The sequence below is a fragment of the Mobula hypostoma genome, chromosome 6, assembly GCF_963921235.1.
Source record: "Mobula hypostoma chromosome 6, sMobHyp1.1, whole genome shotgun sequence".
Lineage (NCBI taxonomy): Eukaryota > Metazoa > Chordata > Chondrichthyes > Myliobatiformes > Myliobatidae > Mobula > Mobula hypostoma.
The window spans coordinates 191,745,384-191,764,850 of NC_086102.1; the positions used below are offsets into that span (position 1 = coordinate 191,745,384).

Here is a 19,467-nt window from a genome sequence, read left to right on the forward strand (position 1 = left end):
CCATCTTAAAAGTCAAGTAAAAACAGTGTTTTTTAACATTTCATTTCAGACCAATTTTTTTTAAAGCAATTGGATTTCCAGGTATTGACTGTAGTTCACAGAATTTTTAAGTTTGTACTAAGATTTACATTCTTTTTTCCCCTTTATATGGTACAGAACCATTTTGTTCTCCCGCTCTAAAGAATTGTGTTTGATGCTTATAATTTTGCATTATTCACTTCCCCTTTTCAACTATTTCTTTACCAATCTCTTCCATCAAAGATTCACATCAATCATTGAGTGGTTTCCCTTTCATTTTTACTATTGCAACCATTAGTTTTCAACGTTCACATCTGCAATTAATCCATAGTCAAGACAAAAATCATTTGATTTTAATCAAGTAGTATTTTAACTCATTTTTGTTAAATAGCTGATTCAAATGTAAGGGGACAGCAATGGATTGGGGGATTTACTTTCTACCCATCATTAACTTCCTAGCTCTTTTTCTCAATATATTTTTTATTCATACAGTATTGTTTTGCAAGAATAACATTCAGTGCCATTTCCTAATTGTCGCTGAACACCATTTCAGAGGCTAGTTTAAATAGAAACAGGTTTCTAAAAGGACACTCATGAATCAGGTGGGTTTTTAATATTCTGGTGGTTGTGTTACTGATTGTTAATTAAATAAATTCTTGAATAAAAATGAGCTTACATTCACTAGATGATGAATGCATCTATCTCACCACCTTTAGTTCAGGATTCAGGAAATCAGTACCTGTAACGGAACCACATTGACCTTGTTGTTGCTGTGATAATATTGAAACATTTTATAGAAAAAAAATAATAGTATATCAAATCTAGCCTTTAACATTTTGTCGTGACCCATTCATTTCCAATCCAAGTTGTCTCTTTATCTCTCTGATTTTGAGGTTTAGACTTAAATTTTGTTTGCCATGAGTTCTTTTCTTTCTGATGCTGGGTTAATGTTGTTTATTACATTGTGGTCCTCTAATATATTTAAATACAGTACATGTGGAGAAAAATTGATCACAGTTGAATACAATTACCTCACTGCCTTTTCTGCACCAGCAAATCCCATTTCAAAGCTCTGATTACACTTGATAATCTTCTTTGTAATGGATGGATTCTAAGCCACCAGAATTATTTCAGCAGAACAGATGTGTTTTTATATTGATGTAATGTTTAAAACGTGGTTGTATTACTTTTATTTATTAATTTATTGAGATATAGCATAGAGTAGGCACTCCCAGCCTTCAAGCCATGCTGCACAGCAACCCACCAATTTAACCCAGCCTAATCATGGACAATTTATAATGACCAATTAATCTACGAACTGGTTCATCTTTGGACTGTGGGAGAAACCCATGTGGTCACAGAGAGAACACACAAATTTCTTGCAGGCAGCATCAGGAATTGAACCCAGGTCACCTATACCGTAAAGCATGTGCTAACCACGAGGATACCATGCCGTGCTAAAATAGATAAGAAAATCATAAATATTGTCACTCCTGTATAATCATCTAGGATGTTCCTCTAGTAATAGGGAAAGCTTGCCGATGTATCATTTGCTATTTCAAACACTTTGCAGGAATATTTGCTTGATTTTGTGATTTTAACTCATAATTGTGTGACTATTGCATACGTCTGTGACAAAAAAAGCAATATTTGAAATAATTGCCAGATTATCAGAATACAAAAGCCATCAGAACATATGCTGACTATTTTTATTAAAATGTATACTTAGCTTGCTTTAAATCTGCAGCAGACCCTGGTGGGATTTCAGCCAGCATTTTTTCCCTTAAATGTGGTACTTAAATTAATACCTTTAACTGTATTTAGATCAGATAGCCACTGCTATAAATAATAAAGATTTTCTTTTGCTGGTTGAATTCATTAAAGATGCTTTGTCATGTTTACAATTTTCCAATCACCATTACAGGATTTTTGCCATGGTCAAGTGATGTGGCCTCCTTTGAGTGCACTCCAAGTTAAAATTGCACCTCCCAAGCAGTCCTGTAAGCAGGTCTGTCAAGAGAATAAGCTCATTTGTGAACCGTCATTTTTTCAACATCTGAATAAAGACAGCGACTTGCAGAAGTAAGTATATTTAACCTAGTAAAAGAGTAATACATCTCACTCAGCATCAGGAAAGAAAAGAGCTGACTATAGACTACAGGAGGAAAAAGCTGGAGGTCCATGAGTCAGTCCTCATTAGGTTCTTGTCCTTAAGTTCCTTGTCATTAACATAACAGAGGATCTGTCCTGGGACCAACACACGTGTCATCACACAAGTAGGCATGACATATTTTCTTCCAAGGCATGCTATCTAAAATTTTGAGAAACCTCTACTGATGCATAGTGGAGAGAATCTTTACTGGTTTCATCATAGCTTGGAATGGAAACACTAATGCCCTGGAATGGAAAAGGCTGCAAAAAATGGTGGACCACAGTGGAAGTCCTCCATACCATTTACATGGAGCGCTGCCACGAGAAAGCAGCACCCATTTTCAAAAACCCCTACCATCCAAACCATGCCCTCTTCTCACTACTACTGTTGGGCTGGAGGTACAGAAACCTTAGGTCCCACATCACCATATTCAGCAATAGCTATTACACTACAACCATCAGGCTTCTGTACTGATGTGGATAACTTCACTCACCACTACTCTAAACTGATTTTATGACTTCCAGACTCACTTTCCAGGCTCTTTATAACTGATGAACTCTGTACTGTTTGTATTTGCATGGCTAGTCTTCTTTTGCACAAAGATATTTGGCATTCTTTGTTTATGTAATGTTTTTGCTAAAATTCTATTGTACTTTTTTCCTGTAAATGCCTGCAGGAAAATAAGTTGCAAGGTGATATATATGGTAACATATGTATATGTATTTTGATAATGAAGTAACTTTGAATTTTGAATACAATGAAATTCTTCAGTCTTCCTGAATAAGATTTTAAATTCACTAGTGTTTATATAATAGATTACACATTCTCTTCAACGTAGTATTAATACTTTGTCAACCTATTCTGAAAAGCTTGTGTATTACTAGAAAACAAATAGCAAAAAATAACAATTCTGAGTGTGGAAATTGATTTAGAACTTAAATGATTTTAAATTAATGTCTATTTTGTTATTACTTGCAGATATGGAATTGAATGCCAGTCATTTGAATCTCTAGGTGACATTGTTGTGCCTGCTTATGACGAAAAGAAAAAGCACTGTTTTTTCCAGAGTGATTTGTTGCTTTTCAGCTGTGCTGGTGCAAATGAGAATTTTAAAAGGATCTGTCCGTGCAGAGACTACAAGAAGGGACAGGTTGCGTTATGTCAAGAATGCTTATAGCACTGGTTCACCCCGACACTGTAGTTTGAGCAAAAACAAAACAGGCTTCATAAGGGCCAGACGTTGTTCATTTTTGAAAGAGCCCTTTGAAAAGGATACTAGGGGAAAATGTTTGAATCAAGAGCACTAGTTCACTTGAAAAGAATAGATGTTCATCTGGGCTAGGTCAGTGTTAATCATGAAAACAGATCTACCCAATGGAAAGAGTAATGTTTTTAAGTTTCACATTTATAAAAGTCATTTTTGATGAGGAGGGTGTATAGATGTAAATGAAAGATGTACTACTAAATATTCTAAATTCAGAAAATAATGTTATCAAATATGAAAAGTTTTGGTCAGCTAGATAAACTGTAAATAATGGTGGACAATTAAGCGTGTTGTAAGGGGCTGCTTAGTAAATTTCGGTTTACTTTTAATTCAGGTGAAATGAACAAAATCCCAACAGAATGGCTTAATATCAGTTTAGAAGTAATCCAGTAGTGGTTCAGTATAATCATAGCAGACAAAAGAAACCTGATGGTCATTATTTCAAATGTAATTGCCTCTCTTAGTCATGGACACTGTAGTCAGTTATGTAAAGGACCATATGTTGATATTGCTAACAGTAATAACTTTAAGATATAGAATGTTACTTGTTTTAAATCATGCTCTAAGCACTTGTATGATTTTTAAACAAAACTGAACTACTGGAAGAGCTGGAGAGAATTCAGAAAGCTTTGTTATATGGTAATTATTACTTTTAGCTTTATTATTCATCATTTACGATGCTAGCAGCTTTTTGAAGCAACTGATCCAAAGTGTCAACTGATCTTAAACAGATGTATTTAAGGCCACAAATAAGTTGGCTAAATGGGCATTTTAAGTAGTAACCTGCTGTTTGAGAAATGGTTTCTATTGTAAATTGTACATAAACAGCCTGATGTAAAATGTTTTTTTAAGCTCCTATAATCATATGTTTACCATAAGAAATGAAGTAGAATTTCATATATTTGCACTTTCTTTTCAGGCTCAGGTGTATATACACACATTATACGCAGTGCATTGAAGCATTTTCATCACACAAACAAATGGTCTCGTCAACTGATTTTTTTGGGGGTGTATTACAAATCTTTAATGCAATCACAATCATTTCTCTATAAATTTATTTAATTAAATCAAAATGTTTGATCAAATGATCCGGTCATATTTAATCCATCAAAGTGACAGAGAAAATTAAAGCTGAAATTTTAATGCACAGCTAAAATCTGTCTTTCTTTTCAGTTGGAAGTAGTGATAGTGGTTGGAAATCATTGTCGACTATCAGAGCTCGCAACTGGCTACCGGTTCATACAAGTTATATTGTAAACTATTTAAAATATCAGCCCATGAAAAGATGGGATGAACCTTTGAGAACATCTGACATACAATTTGTATATTTTCATTTTTACTTAATTCAACACAGATGGCAGTACCCCTACATATTAACACAAATCAGAATGATGTATAATGTTTGATCAAGGTGAGAATACAGGAATGATCAAAAATAAGTGTGGCTTTTGAAAAATAAAAAAAATCAGTGACGTACAGTTAATCTACAGCAGCTAAGCCTCATAACAGCAGATTTATCCAAACAAGTTTGCACACTTGTACATAGAAAAATATTTTTTTTTAGGTACTCTAACTTGCTTTCTTTGCTTTGTGTTGTAAATATTAACTGTTTCTGTGGCTGTGATGCCATGTAATGTATATCATGTGCCTTTAAGGGTAATAAAGTTGCTTTAACTTGTAATAAAAATATTATACTTAATGGCAGTCATAAATTAGATTGTGCATAGTGTTGTTAAGCTCTAAAAATAATTTTCCTGTATATTTTGGCAAATGGCATATATTGAAATGAGGTGTGCTTTGAAAGCTAAATTTGCAAGCATAGAAATTGTTTCCAGTTTTGATCAGCAGGAAAAAAAGACTTTATTTTTCAATAAATCTTTTCTGTGAAGAGAATTTCATCCACTGATGTGTACACTGTAATTTGTAAATGTACAGAATACATTTTTGAAAGAACTTGTAAGATTAACAACTCAAACTCCAAGCACAGTTCATGAACACGTATGTACTGTGCTCAATAGATTCTATTTAACTGCAGCATATTACAACAGTTTCCATTAAAATAATAAGCTGAGGATTCAGCAAAGTGCAGACAAAATTAAACTCAAATTATTGTACTCACAATATGCATTTATTTACACTAAATAAATACCTAATCTGGTCTTCCCTGAGGTTCAATAAACCCTCCAAGGCTGTGATAATTCTAATGTGAAAATTAACAACTGTGGATTTCAAGATCATTCCAGAATGCTATAAACACCTTAGAATTTTAAAATACAAGAACAAAGTTAGCTATTGCCTGCTTTCACCTAACTGAAATCTTCATCAAAGTTTCTTCCAGACTAAACAATGAGAACAAAATGTTACTGTGCACACAACCCTGCCTTTGATTTATATTTTACCAAAATCAAAAGTTTTAATGTTAGATTTTTTTTCCTCCACTGAGCATTACCCCAGAATGTATATAAGTGACAACTTTGAAGTTGTGCTTTAATTGGTGCCACTTTTTAGATTTCATTCCCTACCTCGAAAACCTGTCATTTAAAAACTACTTAAATAAACATCTAGCCATGCAACTTAGTGTTTTTCCTTGGCTCAAAATCATTTTGTGTTGTTTAAGTTGATCTGGGACATCTGCCATTAAAATGTCATTGATTTGTTCTACTATAGCAAAAAAGTTATATTCATTTTATTGAAGCAACGCCTGCCTATTACTTTGGTTCATCCTCGCAGTTGTAAAGAATTTAAAATTTTGTTTAATTTTTGGATAGAGTTTAGTGGCCTAATTTAGATTTCAAGACTGACTCAAATTCCATTTGCATTATTTAAAAACTTATTTCTGAGTTCCCTTGGGAAAAAGACAGTTAATTTCAGCTATTTTAATTATTTTTGGATACTTAAATGATAGAAAATATCTTAAAGAATGTTACAAAAACTAGTATTTTAAAGTTTGATTTCAATAGAAATGACCCATGTTGTTTGTTATGCCCAGGAGATTTATTTTCCTAGGGCCTGGTCATTGTTCCTCTGAGTTAAAAAAAAAATTAGGTTTTATTTCATCATAAATATAATGGTGCTCTAAATTATTGAGAAGGTATTCTGTCTAATATTGGCTTGGGTCTATTCTTTAACTTGTCGCTTAATCTTTTCACAATTAAAATCAAATATTTTGGCTGTCAATTGTTAATTGATCTCTTATCAGCAGAGGTGATAGTTTAAAAGGAACAAACTTACCATCTGAAAAGCAATACCAGAGTTTAAATTCTTACAACTATATAAACCCTATTTATCCCCATGCCAGGCATATTATTCAGTATAATTGTGAAATGATTGACAGATAACTGCTCCATTTTGTTAATCTTATTGGTAAAAAATAAATATTTTTCATGATGTTCTTCCTTGGTTACCAATTTGATTGAGGTAGTTTTGTCCACCCTTCAACCCTCGGAAAAACTAGTTAATTCTTTTTGATTTCAAACTAGCACTTCTGCTATAAGAAATCAACAACTAAAAAATGACAATTTTAAGTAGTGGAGATGATATTATATTTTCTTATACAAGTAAACATTAAGAGTTTGAAATATTTTACACAAGCAAGTAATGGAATTAAGGATAACTGCATGTCGTAAAGGAAAAAATAGACATTTTAGAAGTGTGAAGCACTTGATTCTCAAATAGGAATTTATAGCTTTGTCCAATCAAAGAACTAGCAGATACGATGATACCTTTAAACTTCTGATTTTGATAAGAATCCCATGTTATAGTTCCCATTATAGATTAATTCCCATTGGAAGGTTTTGAACGGTTTATTCTAAATTGGCCAACATCTTAAGGCCACCAGATAGCTTAATGCCACTAGAAAGTATAACTAAGAATGATAATGAATTGACTAAGCAAGCAGAATCTAGTCCTTCTACCTAATTATTGTAGGAAATGAGGTTTTTGCTATTTTATACCAATACCATCTGCTGCTCTTAAATTTGAATGATTGGAGAACTTCCACGTTTTCCAAAAGGTCGCATGTAACTGGCTGCAAGATGTTTACATGCTCTGACAGTTGAAGTTTCTTTATTCTGCTATACATCCCCAAATCTGGTATCAACTGAGAAATCAGTGAAATCATTACTCAATATATTAGGTTCTCTAAACAAAATCACAAAATACAGGCTTAATTAAATTGTCTAGTTAACAAGATTAAAAACCGTTCTGGTTTATGGAAGAAATGTCAGAGTAAAAACAAATAACTTTGTAGCCTCATCCAATAAGTCATGAGTCATGGAATCAAAGGAAACATGAAGGCAGAGGTGCTATTAAATGGACACCATTCTGCCCTGAGCTTGGTGACCAGTAGTGTTCCATTGGGATCTGTTCTGAACCCCTGGATTTTGTCATTTTTATAAATAACTTGAATGAAGAAGTGGAGGGGTGGGTTAGTAACCATATAACAATTTCAGCACAGAAACAGGCCATCTCGGCCCTTCTAGTCCATGCCGAACTCTTACTCTCACCTAGTCCCACCAACCTGCACTCAACCCATAACCCTCCGTTCCCTTCCTGTGCCTATAGCTGTCCAATTTAACTTTAAACGACAACATCAAACCTGCCTCAACAACTTCTGCGGGAAGCTCGTTCTCTGAGTAAAGAAGTTCCCCCTCATGTTACCCCTAAACTTTTGCCCTTTAACTCTCAACTCATGTCCTCTTGTTTGAATCTCCCCCACTCTCAATGGAAAAAGCCTATCCATGTCAACTCTATCAATCCCCTTCATAATTTTAAATACCTCTATCAAGTCCCCCCTCAACCTTCTACGTTTCAAAGAATAAAGACCCAACTTGTTCAACCTTTCTCTGTAACTTGCGTGATGAAACTCGGGTAACATTCTAGTAAATCTTCTCTGTACTCTCTCTATTTTGTTGACCTCTTTTCTATAATTTGGTGACCAAAACTGTACACCATACTCCAAATTTGGCCTCACCAATGCCTTGTACAGTTTCAACATTGCATCCCAACTCCTATACTCAATGCTCTGATTTATAAAGGCCAGCATACCAAAAGCTTTCTTCACCACCCTATCCACATGGGATTCCACCTTCAGGGAACTATGCACCACTTTTATCCACTTTTATATTCCTTAAAAGTTCCAGTACTACTTCTATAATCATCATAGTTTCCATAACTTCCCTACCGGTTTCCCTCATCTTACACAATTCAATATCCTTCTCCTTAGTGAATACCGAAGAAAAGAAATTGTTCAGAGTCTTCCCCATCTGTTTTGGCTCCACAAATAGCCATCCACTCTGATTCTCTAAGGGACCAATTTTATCCCTCACTATCCTATTGTTTTTTATACAACAGTAGAAACCCTTGGGATTTATTTTCACCTTACTTGCCAAAGCTACCTCATGTCTTCTTTTAGCTTTTCTAATTTCTTTCTTAAGATTCTTTTTACATTCTTTATATTCCTCGAGCACCTCATTTACTCCATGCTGTCTATATTTATTGTAGATCTCTGTTTTTTTCCAAACCAAGTTTCCAATATCCCTTGAAAACTATGGCTCTCTCAAACTTTTAACCTTTCCTTTCAACCTAACAGGAACATAAAGATTCTGTGTTCTCAAAATTTCACCTTTAAATGACCTCCATTTCTCTATTACATCCTTCCCATAAAACAAATTGTCCCAATCCACTCCTTCTAAATCTTTTTGCATCTCCTCAAAGTTAGCCTTTCTCCAATCAAAAATCTCAACCCTGGGTCCAGATCTATCCTTCTCTATAATTATATTAAACTAATAGCATTGTGATCACTGGACCCGAAGTGCTGCCCAACACAAACCTCCGTCACCTGACCTATCTCATTCCCTAACAGGAGATCCAACACTGCCCCTTCTCTCGTTGGTACTTCAATGTATTGCTGCAAAAAAACCACCTTGCACACATTTTACAAACTCCAAACCATCCAGCCCTTTTACAGAATGGGCTTCCCAGTCTATGTGTGGAAAATTAAAATCTCCCACAATCACAACCTTGTGCTTACTACAAATATCTACTTTCTCCTTACAAATTTGCTCCTCCAACTCTCGCTCCCCATTTGGTGGTCTATAATACACACCCATAAGAGTTACTGCACCTTTCCCATTCCTCAATTCCACCCAAATAGCCTCCCTAGACAAGCCCTCTAATCTATCCTGCCAGAGCACCACTGTAATATTTTCTCTGACAAGCAATGCAACCACTCCCCCTCTTGCCCCTCCAATTCTATCACACCTGAAACAATTAAATCCAGGAATATTTAGTTGCCAATCACACCCCTCCTTAGTAAATTTGAAATTGAACCAGAAGGCTGTAAGCCATAATGGAATATCAACAGGATACATAGTTGGTCAGAGACCAGGCAGATATAATTTGATACAGAAAAGTGTCGAGTGATACACTTTGTTAGATTGAACATGAAGACAGAGTACAAGGATAATGGCTGAAAGGTCTGTTTCTGTGCTGTTGACAATGACAACAGGATCCAAAGATCCCTCAACGTTTCCACATACGTTGATATAATGGTTCAGGAGGTATGCTGGCCTATATTAGTTGAAGGATTGAGTTGAAGAGCCATGAAATAATGTTACAGTTCCTTAAAGTTCTGGTTAGACCACACTTATTGTGTTCATCTCTGGTCACCTCATAAGGATGTGGAGGTTTTTAAGAGTGAAAGTGTATAGATAACATGTCTTGTATGGAATGGTTAAGTAAATTAGGGCTTTTCTCTAGAGCAAAAGAGAGTAAAAGGTGACTTGATAGAGATGTGTATGATTATGAGAGACAAGACAGAGTGGACAGCCAGAAACTGATTTCCACCCTCCACCACTCTCCCCCCACCCCCAGCGGATGGCAATGGCTAAAAACAGAAGATATTTATTTAAGGTGAGTGGAAGAAAGTTTAGGGAAGATAGCAGGTAGTTGTTTTTTTTTACAGAGAGTGGTGGGTGCCTGTATAACACTGGTGGGGATGGTGGTAGAAGCTGATACCATAGAGACATATAAAAGAACTGTTAGATAGGCACATGGATGTAAGAAAAACAGGAAGGGTCAGCCTGATCGTGGGGTATGTTTCTATTGGTTGGGTGTAAGGCCCATACTGTGCTGTTATATTCAATGTTCTAACCTAATTGGCAGCAATTACTAAGTGAAAATTGGATCTGCTGCAACATTTTTAGGTAAGTTTATTACAAATCTTGTCAAAAGTAATATTGAAAACCAATGAATAAGGCAAAAGTTTAGCACTATTTGCCTGGGAATCTATTCACAGATAACCTTCATGGTAATAGAGCTTCTCAAATTATATAAATTAAATGTACAGGTATCTCACATCTTGCCATAACAAGTGGAATTTCAAATCAGAGATTCTAATCAACAGAAATCATATGAGTTACCTTTAACAGTTCAGTGTTACGCTGGAAGAAATACGAGGAAGATGGTAGGTGACAGAATTGTGGTTTGATTTTGCTAACTGATGCACTCAAAATGTGCTTTATGGGAAAAATCAATATAGATTTAATGTCTAGATGTATATATATCACAGAAAATCTGAGGAAAGGGAGTAATTTTGATATGTTTTCTGGAATTCAGTCAGGAGCAGCACTGAATATGAATATGAGCTGAGTTTGGTTCCAATAATCCTAATTTACTACCTGTAGGCCACATCAGCAGTGGAAGGGGGTGTATGTGTATTTGTAGAGTGGGAAAAGTGTTATCTCTTCCAGCTGATAATTATAATCTATGTTTTTAAATCAATAACAATATGCCTTTTACCTTTTTACTGCTTGTCAAATAGGCAGAGCAAGGAACACCATTTTATGTCTCAAACTAGACACTGGGGCATCTGCAGCATATTTGCTGTCACTACTGTCATTTGCTTTGCTTGAGTGATTATTTCCAGGTCTTAATATCTTCCTCCCTGTGGAATTGTGCATCACTATAGGCTGGCATCGTGTCCATCACTCAAAGGTTTCATAATTATGAGTTGCTTTAATTCGTGGGATTGTGTCAACTAGAAGTCTAGAAAAAAAAGCAGGAATATTAGATCATAACCCACTGTGATGTCATTGCCAAAATTTTACTTTACTTTATTGTCACCAAACAATTGATACTAGAGCATACAATCCTCACAGCGATATTTCATTCTGCGCTTCGCGCTCCCTGGAGTACAAATCGATAGTAAATATTAAAAATTTAAATTATAAATCATAAATAGTAAAGGGAAAGTAAGGTGGTGCAAAAAAACCGAGAGGCAGGTCCGGATATTTGGAGGGTACGGCCCAGATCCAGGTCAGGATCCATTCAGCAGTCTTATCACAGTTGGAAAGAAGCTGTTCCCAAATCTGGCTGTATGAGTTTTCAAGCTCCTGAGCCTTCTCTCGGAGGGAAGAGGGACAAAAAGTGTGTGGCTGGGTGGGTTGTGTCCTTGATTATCCTGGCAGCACTGCTCCAACAGCGTGCGGTGTAAAGTGAGTCCAAGGACGGAAGATTGGTTTGTGTGATGTGCTGCACCATGTTCATGATCTTCTGCAGCTTCTTCCAGTCTTGGACAGGACAACTTCCATACCAGGTTGTGATGCACCCTAGAAGAATGCTTTCTACGGTGCATCTATAAAAATTAGTGAGGGCCTTAGGGGACAGGCCAAATTTCTTTAGTTTTCTCAGGAAGTAAAGGCGCTGGTGGGTCTTCTTGGCAGTGAACTCTGCTTGGTTGGACCAAGTCAGGTCATTTGTGATATTGACAGCAAGGAACTTGTCATTTCCATTTCAGTTATGAATTTTACCCTGCTCAAAATCTTTCAAAGAAAGACAAAGTTTTAACAAATCAAAGAAGTGAATCCTTCTGCTGGTAGCTATGAGTTGGCTACCTCTGGTAAAACATTGTAGGTACCATTCTAACTTATTTGCTAGTTTTGGTTATCAGTGATGGAAGTGCTTTCTTTTGGCTAACACAATGTACAAAGTGCATTTGCCACCATAGATTACATGCACCATGTGAAAAACTAAATTGAGTTCTTCATTATCCAACATTACTTAAAAATCATCAAATCATGTTCACTTTTGTTTATGGGCTTCTCCCATGTCTACATTGACTGTTACCCACATTCAAGAGTACCTCCACTTTGACAGTCTTTAGCATTAAACCCTTTGGATGACCTGACATTATAGAACTTCCCTCCTTTTTGCATAGTGGAGATACTACTCAGGGCATCTTGTATAAGCAGTTAATGTCTGCTTTAAAATATGGACTAGAACCAAAAACAGAAACCTTCTGAAACCCACTATAAGGCCAAGGATCTGGGTGTAATCACTAAAATTCTAAGGATTTGCAAGAAAAATTGCAATGATATCCAATCCTTTATTCTGTATTAGCTGAGTTCACAATTGTTTGCCCTTCCCCTCGGTGCTCCAAATACAGCTGTGTGTATTGGATGTTAAACGTTTAAGGCAGCTCAGGGGTACATCCGGAGCTTCTGACATCATAAGAGAAAATGAGTTTAACTAGATAAGAAAGCAGCATTATGCACGGCAAGTGAGAATGATGTAGAGATCTTAGGGAAAGTGAAAAAGGAATAAAAGATAGCAAAGAGAAATGAGAATCTTAGCAAGGCTAAAATAAATAGGAATACAAAACTCCTCAATAGACATATTGCATAGGAGGAGAATGAGTGGGAGACTCATCATGGGCCAAAGTTGTGAACTACAGGTAAAAGGCAGAGGATACTTGCTGAGTATATACCAAGGCAATGCTGAAAGTCTCGACTAAACAAGACAGTTGAGTTAAATGGAGCTGAGAAATCTGATGAGAAGGAGGAACTAAAAGGCTGAGCCACACTGGTTAGGACTAAAGTTGCTGAGAGAAGTAGATTTGGAAAGCTAGCCATGATCCTCCTGGCACCTTAAAGGAATTTGGAAAGCCCAAATAACCTACATCCACTGGTTCTCCTTTATCTATTCTGCTAAATACTTTTAAAAACTTTGCCTGGTATGATATCCCAGTCATAAATGCACGTTGGCTGCCTAATCTTATTACAGTGTTTTCTAAGTGCCATTTTATCCCTTCCTTTATAACAGATTCTAGCATTTCCTTGCTACCGATATGAGGCTTTATGATCTAGTAATTCCTCCTCTCCCTCCTTTTGTAAATAATAGGCTTACATTTGCTACTACACAATCTGCTACTATCCCGGAATTATTAACATTTGGAAGTCACCAACAAGTCTCCTGTGCCACATCTTTCAAACCTTTCAGTTGTATGAAATCCAGTGGATCTGTCTCATTAACTTCCTCAAACTCCTTTTGTTAAAACTAATGCTGATTTCTCTTGGCTCTTATTCAATCCAGGGTCACTTCCTGGAAGTGTTTGTGTCTCCTTAAAAGACAGGCCTAAAATATTTGTTTTTTTTTCTTGGCCATTTACTTATTTCATAAAAAATTGTGACTGTCTCAGTCCATACGAGTTCAAATTAACCTCCTAAATATACCCCTCTAGAGGAGCAATTACAGTATTAATATGTTTCACCCAATCACTCTGGTATTCTATTTTCCCTTATGAAATTGCTCTGCTGAATTCTGAATTCTGCCCATTTCTCAAGCTTTCTGCTCCTATAAACATTATTGAAAATTGTCTTCGATCTAACATACTCATTAGCTATAGTTAGACTAGTCTCCTTGTGTTTGACAATAGTCATCTGGGTGATATCATTTCCTGTTTCTTTTCCCTTGGGCAATCCCTCCGGATAAATCTAACTTCCATCCCAGTTCCATGGCTATTTAAATAATGTGGAATTCTAGGCTCAGTGAGATCACCTTGGGAAAAATTGCCAATAAACATAACAAATTTTATTCTCGCAAAGCCTATATAAAAATTAATCATTTCATTTAATATTAAACTGCCCACCAAAGGATGATGTCAAATGCAATTGTGGAATATGAACTGAGTTGACATATCAACTGTATGAAAGTACACTGGCAGCAACCCACTGTGTGGCTAGGAACAGATCAAATGCCACCTATAAACTAACTGATGACACACCTAACCCTAACCCTAATGCATGGCACTCAGTGTCAGTAAGATGAAAGAGCTGATTGTGGACTTCAGGAAGGGTAAGACGAAAGAACACATACTAATCCTCATAGAGGGATCAGAAGTGGAGAGAGTGAGTAGCTTCAAGTTCCTGGGTGTCAAGATCTCTGAGGATCTAACCTAGTCCCTACATATCGATGCATTTATGAAGAAGGCAAGACAGCAGCCAAACTTCATCAGGAGTTTGAAGAGATTTGGTATGTCAACAAATACACTCAAAAACTTCTATAGATGTACCGTGGAGAGCATTCTGACAGGCTGCATCACTCTCTGGCATGGAGGGGCTACTGCACAGGACCGAAAGAAGCTGCAAAAGGTCGTAAATCTAGTCAGCTCCATCTTGGGCACTAGCCTACAAAGTACCCAGGACATCTTTAGGGAGCTGTGTCTCAGAAAGGCAGCGTGCATTATTAAGGACCCCCATCACCCAGGACATGACCTCTTCTTATTGTTACCACCAAGGAGGTGGTTTAGGAGCCTGAAGACATGCAATCAATAATTCAGGAACAGCCTCTTCCCCTCTGCCATCCAGTTTCTGAATGGACACTGAACTCACGAACAATACCCCACTATTTTTTATTTCTCTTCTTGCACAATTTATTTATCTTTTTGAATATATACTTACTGTAATTCACAGTTTTATTACCATGCATTTCAATGTTCTGCTGCTACAAAACAACAAATGTCATGACCTATGTTGGTGATATTAAACCTGATTCTGGTTTACCGCTTTTCTCCCTGCCTAACGTAAGAGAATTTAATGGAGAGATCTAAATAACTGAAACTGACAGTTGTTATGTTGCCTATGAACAGATACTTTTAACAACTCATTCAATAAATGGCACTTCTGACAAAGCAGCATTTCCTGAACTCTGCAGTAATCTCTGCTGCACAGATGTACGTGCTGGCACTGTACCGTAGCTACCACTTAGCAAAGCCATGCTACCATTCATTTCAAGAGGTCTAGAATACAAGAGCAGGGATGTGATGCTGAGGCTTTGTAAGGCACTGGTGAGGCCTCACCTTGAGTATTGTGAACAGTTTTAGGCTCCTCATCTTAGAAAAGATGTGCTGGCATTGGAGAGGGTCCAGAGGAAGTTCACAAGGATGATTCCAGGAATAAAAGGGTTATCATATGAGGAACGTTTCATGGCTCACTGGAATTCAGAAGGATGAGCGGGGATTACATAGAAACCTTTTGAATGTTGAAAGGCCTATACAGAGTTATGTGGAAAGGATGTTTCCCATGGTGGGAGAGTCTAGGACAAGGGGGCACAGCCTCAGGATAGAGGGGCAGAGATGTGGAGAAATTTCTTTAGCCAAAGTGTGGTGATTTTGTGGAATTTGTTGCCACATGCAGCTGTGGAGGCCAGATCGTTGGGTGTATTTAAGGCAGAAATTGATAGGTTCTTGATTGAACACGGCATCAAGGGTTATGAGGAGAAGGCCAGGAACTGGGATTGAGGAGGAGACAGGAAAAAAAGGATCAGCCATGATAGAATTGTGGAGCAGACTCGATGGGCCAGATGGCCTAATTCTGCTCCTATGTCTTATGGTCTAATGGTCTTATGCTAATACAATGGCTTTCAATACCAGAATGTATTCCCATGATTCAAGTTACTGTGTTGGAGAGTTTTGTATTCTTCAATTTAAAACAAACAATATTGTCAAAAAGTAATTTGAACTAGCTTGTATCCAGTCTCTATAACATTTATCCATAAGGTGAAGCTTACTTTATTCCATAAGCAAGAATAGTTATTCCAATGAGAATCCCTATAGTGCCATCCAAGAACCAGACCCCAGCATAATGATTGAAGACTTCAGCACTGATCAGTATAGAAAATCCCATGATTCCTCCGACGAGGGAGTTAAAGCCTGAAGAACAGAAAACACAAACAGATCACTGAACAGCCAAATCAAATATGGCTGCAAAATTAAATTCCTTCAGAATCACACTCCAATCAACTGATTTCACAATAAGCAAAGAAATATTAACTGCTGGAAATCTGAAAAAAAAAACAGAAAATGCTGGAAACACTCAACAGTCAAGCAGCATCTGTGCAAAGGGAATCCGAGAGTATGGTTCAGGTTAACACACTTCAAAGTAAATGTTTTATTAAAGTACATGCATGTTACCATTTACAACCCAGAGGTTCATTTTCTTGTGGGCATTCTCAATAAATCTACACAATGATAACCATAACAGAATCAATAATGAAAGACTGCCCAACTTGGGCATTCAACCAGAGTGCAGAAGACGCCAAGCTGCAAATACAAAAAGAAGAAATAATAATAATAAATAAATAAGCAATACATATCGAGAACATGAGATAAAGAGTCCTTGAAAGTGAGTCCATTGGTTAAACCCTTGGGTTCAGGAGCCCAGTGGTTGAGGGATAATAACTGTCCCTGATCCTGCTGTTGTGAATCCTGAGACTCCTTTGAGGCCTTTCAAGGAGTCGGCTTTGATGTGCTGGAAGTTCCATTAACTGTAGCCTCTCTGTCTAAGTCCAGTGAAAAGGACTATAGCGGTGTCCTGGCAGTCCACTGCCCCTCGCTGCTGCAAGTGTGGTGAAACCGGGTCAGTTGTGATTTGATGATGTCCTCGAATTTTTCTGATGAAGATTCATGGACAATTATACTCCCCAAACCTCTAAGGGTTAAACTAAAATGCATTGTAAGGCAACGCACTCAACACTAATAATAACTTTTTCTTCTCGTAACAATGAGGAAAAAACAAACCCAAAAGAGTAACTTTATATTTAAAGACCAGGTTTTAACATTGGCCCAAGTTGTCACCAACATTTCCCTGCATAACTATGATCTCCACAGGTACGTAAGAACTCTGGTTGTGATTGTTTACGCACATAAATCCACTGTTGGATTGCATTCACAGTGTATAATTTGTATGAGTGCTTTGTGCCAGGTTGAAGGCGTCCTCAGTTATTTAATTGGGAGACAACTCAAGTAAATCAGCAATCTTTTTTGTATGTATTGTCTATCGTATGTCCTATTCACTGCTAACGTTCTGGTTCATATGTCCGTGCCTAATCTCTCAATCACCTGCCTCTTTAACTCGCCATCCATGCCAACATTTCTATCCCTGGCATTGTAAATGTGCTGACAAACAGCACCCCCTCTGCCTAATCTTTACATTTGCATCAAATTCAAAAATTTCAGATAATTAATACTTGCACAGTATTTTTACACTTGCATTTGTTTTACAACATGCAAGTAAAATGATACTCTGTTGATGTAGTTTTTTAAATGTTTGGAAGCAAAGGTTTAGTAGATTTACATCCCTCTCCAAGGTTGTCAGTGAAGGTGACAGCAATTGGTGATGCTGTGGCTGGTGAGAAAGATTGTCACAGGACAGAGCAGGATACAGATCAGCTGGAAATATGGGCAGAGAAATGGCAGGTGGAGCTAACCCGGACTAGTGTGAGATGATACCACTTTGGAAGATCAAATGCAAGGCGAAGACCTCCAGTGACCACGATGACTACAACTATGAGAAGAGCATCCAGCTGCAGCTTTGAGCGAACTGCGTTAAGGAGTTGGAGCTGGGACTGGATGAACTGTGGATCATCTGGGAGGCTGAGGGGTAGTAGGCAGGACATGTAGAGAGGTAGTTACACCCAAGGTGCAGGACACAGGAAATTGGGTGATGGTCAGGAAGGGGAAAGGGTTGAAGGAGCCACTGCAGAGTACCCCTGTGGCCATCCCCCTCAACAACAGGTATATCACTGTTGTGGGGGTTGAGCGAACCGTGAAAAGTCACAGTAGTCGGGTCTCTGGCATTGAGTCTGGCTCAGTGACTCAGAAGGGAAAGGAGGGTGAAAAGGCACTTTGTGGTGATAGGGGATTCATTGGTTAGAGGAACGAACAGGACGTCCTGTGGGCAAGAATGAGATTCCCGGATGGCATATTGCCTCCTGGATGATAGGGCCCAGTACATCTTGGATCGAGACATCAGCATTCCTAAGTAGGAGGGTGAACAGCCAGAGGTTGTGGTCCATGTAGGTACCAATGACATTGGTGGTGCAAGTGATGAAGTTCTGCATTGGGAGTTCAGGGAGTTAGGTGCTCAGTTAAAGGGCAGGGGCCTCCAGGGTTGTGATCTTGGGATTTCTAACTGTGCCATGTGATAGTGAGGCTAGATCTAGGAAGGTTGTACAGTTTAATATGTCACTAAGGAGTTGGTGTAGGAGGGAGGGCATAAGAGTTTTGGATCATAGGGAAGATGGGACCTGTGCAGAAAGGACGCTTGCAGCTGAAATAGTGAGGGACTAATATCCTAGTGTGAAGGTTTTTTTAATACTGCACAGTGGGGTTTAAACTAGAGTTGCAGGGAGATGGGAACCAGAGTGCCAGAACAGATAGTGGAGAGGTTATGAAGGCAGGTGTTGGTAGGACGTCAGACAAAGTTAGGAATCAAAAGATTGAGTATGGTGTAACTAGTGTCCTGAGCTGCACATATTTCAATGCAAGAAGTAATGTGGGAAAAGTGGATGATAGTGTTGAGGATGAGGTAGCTCATCTCCTCACAGAGGCAATATGCAATGAGGAGAGGCTGTTGATAGGGCAAAATTGCAGTCAACGGGATGAGTTGCAACGTAAAAGGCGGACAAAATCAAAAGAGGTGAGTACGGGACTGAAGGTGTTATATTTGAACGTGCGCTGTGCACAGAATAAGGTAGATGAACATGCAGCATTGTTCTGTTGGTAAAAGATGAAATCAAATCATTAGAAAGAGGTGACACAGGGTCATCAGGTGTTGAATCATTGTGGATAGAGCTAAGGAACTGCAAGGGTGAAAAGACTCTGATGGGAACTGTCTACAGAGCCCCAAACAGTAGTAAAGATGTGGCCTGCAAATTACAACAGGACATAGAAAATGCATGGCAAAAGGGCAGTGTT

At 37.7% G+C, this 19,467-nt stretch overlaps 2 protein-coding genes across 3 annotated transcripts in view; one reads left to right on the top strand and one right to left on the bottom strand.

The window, feature by feature from the left end:
- The window catches only part of mgat5 (alpha-1,6-mannosylglycoprotein 6-beta-N-acetylglucosaminyltransferase), a 230,138-nt gene extending 219,436 nt beyond the window's left edge, over window positions 1–10,702 (top strand). For both annotated transcript variants that reach the window (XM_063052496.1, XM_063052497.1), the window contains exons 16-17: window positions 1,943–2,100; window positions 3,149–10,702. In XM_063052496.1, coding sequence (XP_062908566.1) covers window positions 1,943–2,100; window positions 3,149–3,347 — 357 coding nt within the window. In that variant the 3' untranslated portion in view covers window positions 3,348–10,702. The remainder of the gene's footprint in view (window positions 1–1,942; window positions 2,101–3,148) is intronic.
- Window positions 10,703–10,902: 200 nt separating this feature from the next.
- The window catches only part of tmem163a (transmembrane protein 163a), a 239,527-nt gene continuing 230,962 nt past the window's right edge, over window positions 10,903–19,467 (bottom strand). Inside the window, exons 8-9 of the mRNA XM_063052498.1 lie at window positions 16,281–16,422; window positions 10,903–11,480 (exon numbers count right to left, since the gene is read on the bottom strand). Of these exons, the coding sequence (XP_062908568.1) occupies window positions 11,420–11,480; window positions 16,281–16,422 (203 nt within the window). The 3' untranslated portion in view covers window positions 10,903–11,419. The remainder of the gene's footprint in view (window positions 11,481–16,280; window positions 16,423–19,467) is intronic.